The 15,015-nt window shown below is 37.6% G+C and overlaps 1 protein-coding gene across 1 annotated transcript in view; it reads left to right on the forward strand.

Moving 5' to 3' along the window:
- The window catches only part of GADL1 (glutamate decarboxylase like 1), a 166,168-nt gene that overhangs the window by 21,302 nt on the left and 129,851 nt on the right, over positions 1-15,015 (forward strand). Inside the window, exons 2-4 of the mRNA XM_077130402.1 lie at positions 8,351-8,517; positions 12,173-12,299; positions 14,413-14,503. Coding sequence (XP_076986517.1) covers positions 8,351-8,517; positions 12,173-12,299; positions 14,413-14,503 — 385 coding nt within the window. The remainder of the gene's footprint in view (positions 1-8,350; positions 8,518-12,172; positions 12,300-14,412; positions 14,504-15,015) is intronic.

A 15,015-nucleotide genomic window follows, 5' to 3' on the forward strand; every position in this document is an offset into this window, starting at 1 on the left:
TTGTTCTGCCTGATCTCAAGTGTCATACTTTTTTACTTTCTGGATGGGATTCTGTGTATTTGTAAACACATCTAACATTCCTTAATGGGGGTTTGAGGTCATTGGTAGTGCATCTGATTCAACTTTGAGTTGCTTTTCCTATTTCTTATGCGTAGTAGATAGTCAATGAATATTTCATGAAATTCTAATTAAGAAATACCTACTCACTGTGGATTTCAATTAAGGAGAATTTAACCCCAAAGCAAGATTCAAAAGCGATTTAGATTTTATTTTCTTTGATTTCAGGCACCCATCGCTAGCCAAATAAAGTTGTGAACATCGTTTTGCTATTTAGTTCCTTGACTTCATATTTGTGGATTGCACTGTGGAATTTGCTCAATCCCTAAGCGGGTTCTGTGACTCTACTGCATTGCAGGGCTTGATTCAGAAATTAATCCCTTCTGAATGCAGAAGTAAATCCCTGCATTCACTACCATTACCCAGATCTTCTGAGTTTCTATGGCTACTGTCTTGTATTATTGTTACTTGTTTCTATCCTGTAGGTCTTCTTCCTAGTAAATTGTTCATAGCTGCCCTCTCATTGGCCTGCTGTTTCAAAGACAGCAAAAATTGCTTAAAACAGGTGTGAAATTTTGAAAGGCATGTAAATTTATGAGGCTCACAGTACATCAACTAATTTAGGCATCCCTCTTTTGCAGTTTAGGAAAGATAGCTGAGTTAGAAAAATTCAGATCAGAAAGATTTCTCTTTAACTTTTTTTTTTTCAGCTAAATCTTCATTTACCCTGGCTCCCTGAATATTCTCTTTCTAGACTTTAAGCAACTTGAGAACAATAGAAACTCTGTGTTGTTTACTTCTGTTTTATCAATAACAGACTGGGATACTAATTTGCTAACTAAAACCAATACTACCCTAACTCCTTTCCTAGGCCTTGCTTCTTATGCCTAGCTTGGACTGGTCTACTTACTAGGTTTGCCAGACCTAACCCTCAAGCCTCCCTTGCTCCCCAATGTCTTGGACTTAATTTTCTGAACTTTTCCTTGGCCTTCCAACCAGATGTTTCTGCTCACTTTGTTTTTGCTTCTGTTCATTTTGATCCATTTTTCCTACTTTGTCCTTTGGAAGAGGGCTTTATTTTCCTACTACTAATTAGCTTTTAGCAATTAAAAAGACTCGGATGGGAAACTTGGCTCTTACTGGCAGACTTTATGGCAAAGACCTAAGGTTATTAATTCTAATTTCTGCTAGAGCCAACAATGTAATATGGGTGCCAAAATAGAGTTCACATAGACTCAGAGCATATCAATAGTCATCATTTATTGAGTTCTTTACTCTCTTACTGGCACTTTGCTAAGCAGCTGGCCTGCACTGTCGTCATCATATTCAACCCTCTCAAGATTCTCTGTGCTAGGTGTGGTTATTTTCCCCATTTGCCGGATAAGAAATCAGATTCACATGGAAGCTAAGTAACGTGGGTAAGGTCACAGCAGCATGTTGGAATTTGGGCCAAGATCTACCTGATTTCAGAGCTTGAGCTTTGATGTTAATGCAAGCCTTATCAGTGGAAACACGGTGACTAGAGTTCACTGAATTCAGATCTGGTGAAACCATACCTGGTTTAGGCCTGATGTTAACAGACAGAAACAAACAGACCCAGATTAGGGAGTATGATCTATCAGAAGCCATTGAAGAAACTAGTTTCAACTGACAAAGTAAAAATTTAAAGAGGAGTGGAAAGAAGTCATCACATATTTGGATTAGAGTCTGTCCTCTGAAAAGAAAAATTAGACTTAGTTTGTCTGTTTATTTTATGCAAAATGCTGTAGAAATTATGCAAATATGTAATTGAAGCCACTCTAAGAAGAAACTGTGTGACCATTACTGCTATCCATCAATGGAGTGGCTACTTGAAGAACTGATGAGGTTTGGAAATGATTGTTAATTTTTAAAATATGTAAATCCTTTACAGCAGTCTTGCACATAGCAAGTGTTTTATATATATATATCTTGTATTGTAATTTTTTGGGTCCTAACTCCCCATCGAGACTTTGAGATCCTTGACAGGAGATTCAATTGATGTCCTTAACTCCTAGCTTAATGACTGGCACATGGTAGGTGATTGATACATGTTTGTTGAAATGAATATATAATTGTGAAAGGATGAGAGAGAGGCTAGACAATTGAAGATGTTAAATTAGGAAAGCACCTTGGTGGTCACCTAGAGCAGTGATTCCCCAACATACCCATCAGTTAAAGTGCTTGCTAAAATTTCTGTTTCTGGATCCCACCCCAGAACAAAATCTTCTGGGGCAGTTACCCTAGAATTAGAATCTGTATCAATTTTCCCAGGGATTTTCCAGCAGCCAGCCTAATATTTTCCTCAGGTATTCTCTCATTCTGTAAATGAGGAATCTAAAGAACTGAGAGGTTGAATTGTCCCAGCATCAGAGATCTTGGGATTGAGTGAGTGATATTAGAATTCAGCTCTCCTGATGTCTTGGCCTCTGGGTTGTAGAGGGGATTTCTGGTCTGTATGAGAAGGTTAGATAAGATGACCTCCAAGATAACTATGTAGTTAGATAATTTGTCAGTTAATCAGTCAGTCCTGGGATAGTTGTTGAATACCTAGTAATGTTGGTTGCTAAGCTCTGCTGTGTGGATGTCCAGAAAACTGAGAAATTGATCATTTCCTTGTAGGGCTTTTTTTTTTTTTTTGGCATGCTGTATGGCGGGGGTCACATTTCATTCTGTTTTCCATGTGAGTATCCCCTTATTGCAGCACCATTTGTTGATTTTTGTTTTGTTTGGTTTGGTTTTTCATTTGTTTGTTTGCTTGTCTGTTTGTTTAGGAAGAGCATAGGCCAAGAATTGAACCTGGGTCTCCTGCATGGCAGGCAAGAATTCTACCACTGAACTCCTCTCATGCTCCCTCCTTGTAGAAATTTACAATCTGGTATAAGAAATAAGACTTCTACACGGTGAAAGGAAGAAAGTGACAAAGTTGGAGGTCAGGATAGCTGCCCACCCATTATGGCCAAGCTACATGACCACCATCTTGTTTTTTTTTTGCATGGTCAGGCACCAGGAGTCAAGCCCAGGTCTCTGGCATGGCAGGCAAGAATTCTACCACTGTGCCACCATTACACTGCCCAACCATTTTGTATCTTAAACTTCGTGGCAGGAGGTCCCTCTCCTCACAGGGAAATGCCCCATTAGTTTTCTCCTATCACTACTCTTGCTTAAGAATCTAAATCCATCTTCCAGAGGTGACAACCTTCTGGTTAACTGATCAAGAATTCACACCCTGGTCATTTGATCACTCTGAGGATACTTCCCTTCCTACATCATGGCACATGCAAATCTCATTCATGCCCATATGCAGTTATATAAACAATAAATATCATTGATTGCCTGCTCCAATATGAGCTAATATTGACTGAGTATCTTCTATGTACCAGGCACTCTTTGAAGTCTGTATTAATTCCTTTAATCCTATGTCAAAGGAAGAGGCCCCATCTCAATATTTGAAACAATGTTTGAAGCTGAATTTATTGTTTGTTAAGCAAGGGAGAACTGTGCATATGTCTGAATAAAGCAAAAGTTGGACTTATATAGAGTTTGGGAATGTATAGAATTGGGGTGTTGGTGGAAATTCACAAGTCAGAGTGTTTAGGGATTGGCTGACATTCAGATTTGGAAGCGTGATTCCTGGTGTGGGCTGTGGTTGATTGGCTGCCTTTCAGAAGTCTATAGACTACAAGTGGGGAAAAGAGAGAATGTAGAGATGGAGCAGCCACAGTGAAAATTATAGAGAGAAGCAGAAGGGTGGGACATCCTTTTGTTCACAGTTTTTCTTCACCTAGAGACCACACACTCAGGTTTGCCTAGCTGATCCTATTCTTGGGGTTCTCCTTTCAGTCTTCACTATCTCTGCTGTGGCGAATGAATCATGTGCCATGTCATTTCCATCCTTTGCCACAGGTGTCCTCTGCTTGATTAAGTCCAGTCTCTTCCCTGTGCCAACAAATCACAAAGACGTACAGATGACCTGCAATGGCATCTCAGAAGACGAACTCTGAGATAACCATGCAGTCAGTCAATTTATTAGTCAGTCCTGGGATAGAACTGGTTGGCTGGAGGAATCAGGGAGAGTTTCTTTCATTTAACAGTCAAAATATGTCTATTGAACTCCTACAAATTGCCAGGCACTTTCTAGGTACTGTGGAACAACACTGAAACCAACCTGCAGACTCAAACTTCTGCTCTCATAAAGCTTAATTTCTATTGGAAAAACAGATATTTAAATAAATTCATAAATATATATTGTATGCCATATAATGGTCACCGTTCTGAAGAAAAATAAAGAAGAGAAAGAAAATAGGAGAGGGGTGGCTGCAGTTTTAAAAGGGAGGTCAAGAAAGGCCTTGCTGAGATGCTGATGTATGAAGAAAGAGCTCAAAGGATAGTATGAGACCACTAAGGATGGAGTTGGGTGAACTAAGAAGGGAGCCATAAGCTATGAGGTCTGAGGCCCATGAGATCATGGGAGGAAGGGTTCATTTAGGTCATCAGAAAGACACTGACTTTTAGTTTGATGTGATGAGGAATCGTTTTGAGCAGAGGTGTGGTCATGTGATCTGATTTACTCTTGTCAAAGAATCCAGGAGCTGCTATGTTATGAATAGTACACAGATGATGAGAAGGGGCAAGGGTAGAGGCTGGGGAGGTTGTTAGCTAGAAGGCTGCCGAAGTCATCCAGACATTCTTTTGGTGGCTTAGACTAAGGTTGTAGGAGTGGTGGTGATGAAAACAGTCAGATTCTGGATATAGTCTGCACAGAGGAATTCCCCAATTGATTTTATTATTAATCATTATAAGCAATAGCAATTAAAATGGTAGTCCTTGGTGTGGGTCCTCAAAAAGATAAAAATAAGAAAACACCACAAGATGCCTATTTGGAATCTCTAGAGGGACTTTCATGCCTGGGTAAATGCAAAAGAACTAAGAGGCACATTATCACATCTGGCAATAGAAATTAAATGTATCCATCAAGAGAGGCATAATCTACCCCCAACTCTTTATAGTTTTTTTTTTTAAGAGTATTTCCCAACTCCTTATAGTTTTTTTTTTAAGAGTATTTTCTCCTAGTTAACTGTATAAATTATGGGGATTTCTCTTGAATTTATTGCTGTGAAAATGATGATTTTAATTTTACTGCTATTCTGGTTGTAAGTGGGTGTTTGACATTTTAAATTTTATTGTGTGTATGTGTGCATGTAGGAGAGAGAGAGAAAGAGAGAGAGAGAGACGAAACAGGTTACAGAGTTGCTGCTATTCCCTTGGCAATAAAAACCTGGAATCCTACTAATGAGTTTAAAAAAAAAACACTAGAATTTTCTGTGTACCTAATAATTGCAGTGCCTAGTGACACAACCAGGGTTCCCTGAATAATTGCCCTCTTTCCCAATTTATTTTTAGATCCTAAAGAAAGTTTTGGGAAAGTGCCTTCAGGTGTAAAACATTTCCATAAGAGTTCGATTCCTGGGCTTCAACATTTGACCCTAAAACATGTAAATGCATCCTTTCGAGTGAAAGATAAGTGAAAGTGAAGGATAGAACTAAAATTTGTCACCGAGCTTACCCTTCAGTGTGAGGGTAAAAGATTGATCCTTGACGGCAGATTGCATCTATCCCAAATCGGAATCTTCCTGTGACACTTTTACCTGCTCTTGTGGACATCATACATGGTTACTGACATTAAAGCTAAAGGGTTAATAAAGCCACAGATTTTTTTTTTTTTAACGTAGGCAGGCACAAGAAATCGAACCCGGGTCCTCGGGCATGGCAGGCAAGCATTCTTACCTGCTGAGCCACCGTGGCCCGCCCAAAGCCACAGATTTTTGCCAGAAACTGTAACTTTGAGGATAAAATGAAGCTAAGATATAATTAATGTTAATACTGTTAGAGCCCTCAGTTGGTATAGAAATATTTGATATATGTGTTGAAAGAGATTGTTTTTAATCCTTTAATAGTCCATCAGCATTTAAAATGTGGACTTACAAAGTGTAAGGCACCGGCCCTTTAAAAAATTGTTTCTGTTAATTTCCATGACTAACAACATAGAAAGTATAAGGAGGAGAGAGATACTGATTAAGAAAAGAGAATGTTGATTGAATGAAAGCTTGGGGCAGATATTAATTGAATAAGTACCAAAATTATTTTTATGGAAGGCTATTTTGGATAGGCAGTAATCTTTATTCTCAGTTATAGATTTCCATATTGACTTTCAACCTTTAGTCGCTGACTAGCAGTTATGCACTCCTGAACGTATTCTGTTACGTTTTTCTGCCTGTGCTTAAACTCCAGGCTAGAAAAGTTTAAGGGCATTAAAGATGGATTTACACAAGCTGTCATGTTGCTTTTTTTTTAATCATCCTTTTAGTAAGAAAAGGCTGAGTAGATTTAAGAAGAGGCTCTCAGAGACAGAGCAGTGTCTATAATATAAAAGGTCATTTAAACATAGGTTTTAAAATGTGCAACTAGAAGCAGTGATATGTTGATACCATTCTTATTCTTTAGGAATGATTTATTTAAAGGGAAACTATGGTAATGTGTAACAAATTGCAAGAGAGTCTGTGCACATGAAATGGACATGGACTTGTGTTTACAAAGATCTTTTTGTACATGTGTTTGAGAAGTTTTTGCAAGAGTGAGTAAAATGGGTTGAATTTACATTTCTTGAGCTCCTCCACACTAACGGATGCTAAACCAGATGGCCAGGAATGGAAAATAGAAATAACTTTCTTCCTGTGCAGACTTTGTAATCTAGTTCAAGGAAAAATTGACTAATGGTTGCATACGCCTAGAGAAAGAGGGCACATACATTTAGAGAAACATAATCATGTGGGACAATCCTTCAAAAAAGCAGCAGCTAGCTTTCTTCCTTTGAAGATTTCAACGTTTACTTTCTTGAGGGTGACCAGATGATCTCTCTCAGTCCTTTCCATTACTCAGATGCATCATATCCAACATGTATCTTTATAAAATTCAATTTGGTATTCCAATCTGAAAATGCATCACTGCTTCTTTGAGGAAAAGCAATTGGCATACAACCAGGTACATTCTCCTACACCTCTGTACAAGAGTTTCATCCTAGGACTCAAAAATGCTAGGTGAATTTGCACATGTGAAACCAGAGGCTTGCTGCCTCAGTTAGATAGTTTGCTCAATTTGCTAGATTCTGAAAGTTAGGAAAAATAGTGTATAATTTATATTTTGAGAAAATACTAATAGCATAGAGGTGGTGTTAAATAAAATTTGAAAGGCTTTTTTCCAAATTATGAACTCCCTTCCCTTCTCCCCTCACTTTGCCGTGGTGGAGTGGGGAATGTCTCTAAAGAAACATTGTATTGGCAGTCCTTTGTATTTTGTTAGAATGCTAATGATATTTTATCCTCTTACACGGATGGTTCCTGTGTTAGTTAGATTCAGTTGTCAACTTGGCCAGGTGAGCGTACCTAGTTCTGTTGCTGTGGACACAAGCCAATGGTACGTGAATCTCATCTGTTGCTAATTACATCTGCAGTCAGCTAGGAGGCGTGTCTGCTGCAATGAGTGACGTTTGACTTAATTGGCTGGTGCTTAAATGAGAGAACGCAATGTAGCACAGCCAAGCAGCTTGGCATTCCTCATCTCAGCGCTTGCAGCTCAGCCCAGGCCTTTGGAGATGCAGAAAGAAGTCACCCCAGGGAAAGTTGTTGGAACCCAGGAGCATGGAGAGAAGACCAGCAGAGACCATCCTGTGCCTTCCACGTAAGAAAGAACCTCAGTGGAAAGTTAGCTGCCTTTCCTCTGAAGAACCAACAAAATAAATCCCCTTTTATTAAAAGCCAATCCGTCTCTGGTGTGTTGCATTCCGGCAGCTAGCAAACTAGAACAGTTCCTTTGTATGCTACTTCTCTGTTTATGGAAATAAAGGCATTATTCTTTCAACTGCAAACACCATTCAACAGGGAAATTGTGTACAAGATGATACCCTTTACGAACATCCCTGAATGTTTTACTGAATAAAGTGTCACCCACTCCATGTGTTAACCCATCCCAATTTAGAGGGACATAGAAAATAAGTTAGATTTATTCAATCCATAATTTAGGAGCTTTCTGGAATTCACCTCAATCAGTCGTGCCATTGGGCAAAATAATAAATGGTGAGCTTCAATGCCCCAAAAGATGTCTTTATGTACTAAAAGAAGATATGGCATTTGGAGTTGGGATGGTGCTTTGTTTTCCCTTCTGCTTTCTTGCATGGCTTAAATATATTATCTTTTAAACACAATTTATATGTTTCTAGGTGATCAACAAGAGATGGTTCCAAGTAAGAAGAGTGCTGTTCTAGTGGATGGGGTCGTACTGAATGGTCCCACAACAAATGCAAAAGCAGGAGAAAAGTTTGTTGAAGAAGCCTGTAGGTTAATAATGGAAGAGGTGGTTTTGAAGGCCACAGATGTCAATGAGAAGGTAAAATTAAAAGCCAATAAGAAATCCCAGAAATGGGAAAGATACATTTTCCAGTTTGGTTGGCCAGAGGTAATGGATATGGGAAGCAAAAGTTTTTACTTCCTCTATACCTTTGTTTCAAGGAGATGTCCAGATGCCAGAGTTTGCATACACACACGTGCGCGCGCGCACACACACACACACACACACACACACAGCATCTGCTTTCCTTGAAGCGTTCACTCATTTCTCTGTCAACCATCATTTGTTAGGAGCTGCTCTGAGGCCCCAGCCATTAACCAGGTGAGGACATGAGGCAGTGGGATGGTGCCTCAGCCATTCTTCTCTCAGTGCTCTTTGCCCTCCAAACCCCAAGAACGACACAAATTTCCTATATAAAAAGCTGAGATTGCAAGTGACCTGCTGTTCTAATGTATATACTGTTTAAAACACTCTTTGCTTTCCATTTTTGTACAAGTTCTATATGTTGCTACTGAAAATCAAGCACAAGGTAGAAAAGGGTGTGAAAACTTCTTATTTATCTGAGGGTCTTTGGCAGAAACTTTCCTGAACTTAGACTAGAACTCTCAGATTATTTCATTTGAGTTCTGATTGGCATCAATTATTGGTGCTAAGTTTCAATTCAGGTTCAAATTCGGATACAAATTGATATTAAAACTACTACTACAAGCATCTACTCTTAGGAATATTTACTGTGTTCCAGGCAATTTTCTAATGATTAATACATACATATAAATATACATATATAATATATATAAATGCTTGGGTATTTAATCCTCTCAAAAACCCCAAGAGACTGATGCTATCATTACCCCTATTTTAGAGAGAAAGAGCAAGTGAGGTACAGAAAAGTTAAATATCTAAACAAGATCACACAGCCGTAAATGTCAGAGATGAAACTAAAACCCTGCAAGTCTGCCTTCAGTATCTATACCACATACTTCTTAAAATTTCTAAATTACCCTCTATCACAATGCTCACTTTTCATATTGTAATTGGATTGCCAACAAATGGATGTATGGAAGAGATTTTCATTCCAATTAAATTCGTGAGAAATAAATGTCATTTAGAAAAAGATTTTGAATGTGAAGGGCATTACTCTGAATTTTTGATCACGTACATTTGGAAAAACTAATAAGAAAATAGGTTGAAATGGCCTGTGAACTTAGAATTGTTATGTTTAAGGCAAATCATTGATGGTATTTCCTATTCCATCGAATTATATATTTATAATTGCATATTTTCTGGTCTTGTCTATACTTAGGAAATATTTTAGATCCTGCTTTACCTTGGAGTATACTTCTCTTCTGGCAAATATTTTTTTAAACTGGTCTTTATTCAGTCATTAAATATTAACTGAGTGTTAGCTATGGGTAAGGCATTATATTAGGCTCTGGAGGATATAGAGAAAAATAAGGAAAGGCCCAACTTTGAACAGAATTTATAGTCTAGTTGGAAGAGTAAGTTTTCACTAGAAAACGGAATAGAGTTCCCAGTGAGAGTGTAATAAATGACATGTGAATGGGGTAGACTTTCAGGATTTCACAGAGGAGTGAGCACTTTGAGCTTTGATGTGGAATATGAAGGTTAAGTCTGATTTGATGGCAGAGAAGAGTCAGGGATGGGGTTGCTCATTTCTAGGGATGCTGAAGAATGAAGGAAGGTAAATAATAGAAAGAGTGTTGCAAAAAGACAAGATGTAACATAGCATGGGGACCTTTTGCCTGGAAAGAAGGGCTCACACAGTAGAGGACTAATGGAAGATAAAATGAAAAGGGGAGATTTAACATCCTGAGTTATAAATGAAGGATTACAAGTTGCTCGCTTTGTAGGAAACATTCAGGCTATCCATGTGATCTTAGATTGAAAGCTATGTTTTGCTTGGGAGAGGGAGGTGAAATTTTTATACTATTGCTAACTTAGCCTACTTTGACTAAGATCCAACAGGGTACCATTAAAGGCAACCTGTGAATATATCCCATGCTTAGTGAGACCATTACATCTGATTGCTTTCTTCAACTTTGACCGCTTTGCTCAGCTCCCTTGTTTTTCCCTCTTAAATTAAGGTACAACTTACACTCAGTGAAATTTACCCTTTTTGGTGTACAGTCCTATGAGTTTTGACAAGAACATATAGTTATGAGACCACAACCACGATGGAAATGTAGAATCACCCGCTGATTCAGTTTTCTGGCTCCTAAAACAGCTAACATGCAATAGGCTGGCTTAAACAATGGGAATTTATTGGCTCATGTTTTTGAGTCTAGGAGAAGTCCAAAATCGAAGTTTCATCAATGTAGTGCTTTCTCCTTGAAGACTGTAGTTTTCTGAGCCTGGTGGTAGAGATCTTGGTCCTTGGCTTTTCTGTCACATAGCAATGTATATGGTGGCTTCTCCTGCCTTCTCTTCTAGGTTCTGTTGACTTCCAGCTCCTGGCTGCTTCCTCAGGCTTCTCTCTGCTTCAGAAATAGGATAAAAACCCATCCTGATTGAGTTGGGCCACAACTTAACTGAAGTAACCTTATCTAAAGGTCCTATTTTCAATAAGTTCACACCCACAGGAGTGATTAAGATTAAGAACATGTTTTTCTGGGGAAAATTTCCATTCTCCCCTATAATCAATCTCTCCCCTTATCACTGGCAACCACTGATCTGTTTATGTCTTTACATTTTTTCCATTTCCATAATGACATATAGATAGAATCATATTGTGAGTAGGTTTTTGAGACTTATCTTTTCTTTCCTCCACAAAATGCATTTGAAATTCATCTTTCTTGTTGCCTTTATCAATAGTCATTCCTTTTGGTTGACTCAGCCATTTTTTATTTACTTCTACCTATCATTATTATAATACCAGAGTTTAATTTCATACTGTTTGCACACTTGATATTTCCTTCTGCTTCCCCAACTGCCCACCTCCTAGTCTTTTTTTTGAGTTAATCCATTTCTATGGGTGTGAATTCATTGTAAGTAGGATCTTTTGATGAGGTTACTTCAGTTAAGGTACATCCCACCTCCATCAGGATGGGTCTTAATCATATTACAGGCATCCTTTATAAATGGAATGAATTTAGACATGAGAGAAAGAAAGCCACAGGAAGCAAGAAGCTGAAAATTAGCAAAACCTGGAAGAGAGGGGAAAGACTAGCAGATGTCACAATGTGCTTTGCCATGTGACAGAGCCACCAAGGATCCGTGGCAGCCTGTCTTCAAGAAGAAAGCATCACCTTGATGATGCCTTGAATTGGATATTTTCCTGGCCTCAAAGCCATGAGTGAATGAATTCCCATTGTTTAGCCTGACCCATTTTATAGGATTTGCTTTGAGTAGCCTAGGAAACTAAATGGTCCTTGCATTCCCTCATCCCCCTAACTTTTGCTCTGTTCAGTTTACCCTTATTATATGTAACAATGTAGACATTGATTCCACCAAGGCAATCTTCTTTAACATTCCAAATCTATGAAATGCCCCTCATTTCCACCAACTTCCTCACAAGTACCATAGCTCTTTTCACACAGAACTTAGGTATATGCTTAATTCTCTGTCTTTCCTGCTTGTCTGGAAGTCTCGTAAGCATAAGGTCCATGCTTTTAATGTCCTCTTGAAACCTCAATCTAGTGAGTGCTCAATAAACTGTGTCATACTGAATCTCCAGGTTTGTGAATGGCAGCCTCCTGAACAACTGAAACAACTTCTTGATTTGGAGGTGAGAGACATGGGAGAGCCGCACCATAGGCTGTTGGAACTCTGCCAGGATGTCATACGCTACAGTGTCAAGACTAGTAAGAATTAATCTTTCATTTTATTTTTTACTTCCTTGATCTGTACTGCTGCTGGTTTATTACATTTTCTTACATTTGTTTTAAAAGCTGAGTATGGTGATGTTTATAGGATGACAAATTTTGATAAAAAAAAAAAAGCAGAGGCTCTGACATTTTTATAATGATCTATTTAATCTTTACTTGTGCACAGAGTTGTTGTCAAGGCCGAAGATAAAACTGTTGGTTTTTGTGGTCATAGGTGAATACAGACTATCCTTCCTTTATAATCAAGAGCTTACATTAGTTTTTTTTTTTATGCTGGCCCAACTAGAGGATAATATTTTGTCTGTATGGATTTGTTAAGGGATTTTAAATCTTGAAAACCCAGACTATGCCAAAAATTATATCCAAAAAGGTGTCTTTAGTATAAATGGGAAAGAGTTTATTGGAAGGGTACTGATTAACTCTCAGCAATTGGAAATCATCAATTTTTTTTATCAACTCTGGCAGGATGAAAAGTATAAACCTTAAGAGGGTATAATAAAAATGAATCCATGGTTAAGTTTTTGCTGTGATCGCTTCACAGTGATGCCATCACCACTATAATCTTTTGTAAATATACAATGTGATATCAGTCTTAAAGTGAAGTATTATTCCAACTTGACTGTTCATATCCATTCAACCATTAAACAAGCTTGAAGGTGTGAGAATAACTTTCCAAAATATGCGTTTCTTAGTGTGCTGTAAAAGTAATCTAGTGTTTAAAACTATAGAAGCATTATGCTTTCTGAATTCTGACACTGAACTAAATTTAGCGGAAAGAACATAATAAAATCCTAGCTAAAATGACTGGATTATATTCCCTTGGAAAAGTCTGGTGTATGGGTCAAAAACCCAGTTAGCATTTCAAAAGCAGAGATACATATCTTATTATTGTAGTGTATGTCACAAGCAAAGAATGACATTTAATGTAGTTGATTTTTCAGTTTACTGGATATTTTCCATAATGTTACCATGGAAATCAATCATAAATTAACACAGAACTAAAAAACAATCTTATTAAAATTACTTGTAGCTGTGTCGGATTTCCTTTGCCAAATCAAAGAAAGGTTTCCATGTTTAATTTTAAGAGTTCTTTTCTTTGGGGATTTTTTCTCAGATTTAGAAAGAGTCCTCCTGCCTTTGTTTTCCATCATGCTGGGCTTCCTATGATTGAGAATGTCAAGCCAGTAATCCTGGTGTTTGGTGTGAATATTCACACTGTGTAAAGCCAAGAACCTTTATGAGACCTTTTATATGAGGAAACTAAATAGAAAGTTGGAACTAGAAATTGTTTGAGTCTTAAAGACAACTGCCTTTGAAATAAGTTGACTCAGAAAGTTCATGAAAGCTGGGTGATAAATCACATCTTACTCCATTTACATAATATCAGTCACTCTGGTTCAATCTGAAAAATGAAAAACCCTCTCATTGATGATAGTCTGAAATGTGTTTGAAGTTCGGGAAGTTGATATTGATATTTTTGTAAGATAAAAGTAGCAGGCTTTGGTACTTGGACACCACAATATTCAGATAATCCAGTTCTCGAGGGCATTGCTTGATTCTGGATAGTAAAAAAACGGGAGCAGTTAAACCAAAGCCTTTAAAAGTGTACTCAAATTTTACCTAGAAACATTTTATTATTCAATAGAAAGGGGTATGAGATGATCTTCAACACTTTTTTATCCTTGTATTATGATTAGATTTTGACTTTTTTTAAAAAAATTGAGGTATAATTTACATTCTATTAAGTGTACAAGTCTTAAGTGCTCATCTAGATGAATTTTTACATAATTGTACACATGTAACCAGCCCTAGATCAGGCTATAGAACTTTCCAGCACTCCAAAGGCTCCTTCAAGCTCCATGCCAATCAATAATTCTTTCTCAAAGATAACCACAATTTTTATCTCTATCTCTATAGATTAGCTTGTATGATTTTGAATGTGACATAAATGGAATCATAGAGTATTGTCCTCTTTTATGTCTGGCTGCTTTAACTATCTGAAAGATTCATTCATGTTGTTGTTATAATAGTAGTTTACTTTTTCCTTTTCATTGCTGTGTAGTGAAATACTATGCTTTAAAATTTACAGATCATCCAAGATTTTTCAACCAGTTGTATGCTGGACTTGATTACTACTCCTTAGTGGCTCGTTTTATAACAGAGGCATTGAACCCAAGTGTGTAAGTGTCATGTTGCTGGAATGTTCCACTAAACCTGGATTAGAGATTTTTTCTTTGTATGCTTTATGGCAGGGGTCACATTTCTTTCCTTTTCCATGTGAGTATCCCCTATTGCAGCACCATTTGTTGAATTATGTTTGTTTGGCTAGTTTTTCGTTTGTTTGTTTGCTTGTTTGGGAAGTGCATGGACAGAAATTGAACCTGGGTCTCCTATATGGCAGGTAAGAAATCTACCACTGAACTACTCTCGTACTCGCCTGGATTAGAGATATATTTTTAAGTAAATGAAATTTTATTTCATGAATTTATAGTTAATGGATTCATTTGTGCAGTGCTATCACGAATAATGGAATAGCCTTATGATACTTGATAGTATTCAGAGAACTTTTGATTTGTGCAGTGGTACTGCAAGGTGGGTGAGGCAGACACTGTATCTCCAATTTAATAGCTGAGAAAATTGATTAAGCAGTTTTTTTATTCATTTCTTCATGAAGTGCATATTTGTGCTAAGT

The sequence above is a fragment of the Tamandua tetradactyla genome, chromosome 15 (assembly GCF_023851605.1).
Source record: "Tamandua tetradactyla isolate mTamTet1 chromosome 15, mTamTet1.pri, whole genome shotgun sequence".
Taxonomy (NCBI): Eukaryota; Metazoa; Chordata; class Mammalia; order Pilosa; family Myrmecophagidae; genus Tamandua; species Tamandua tetradactyla.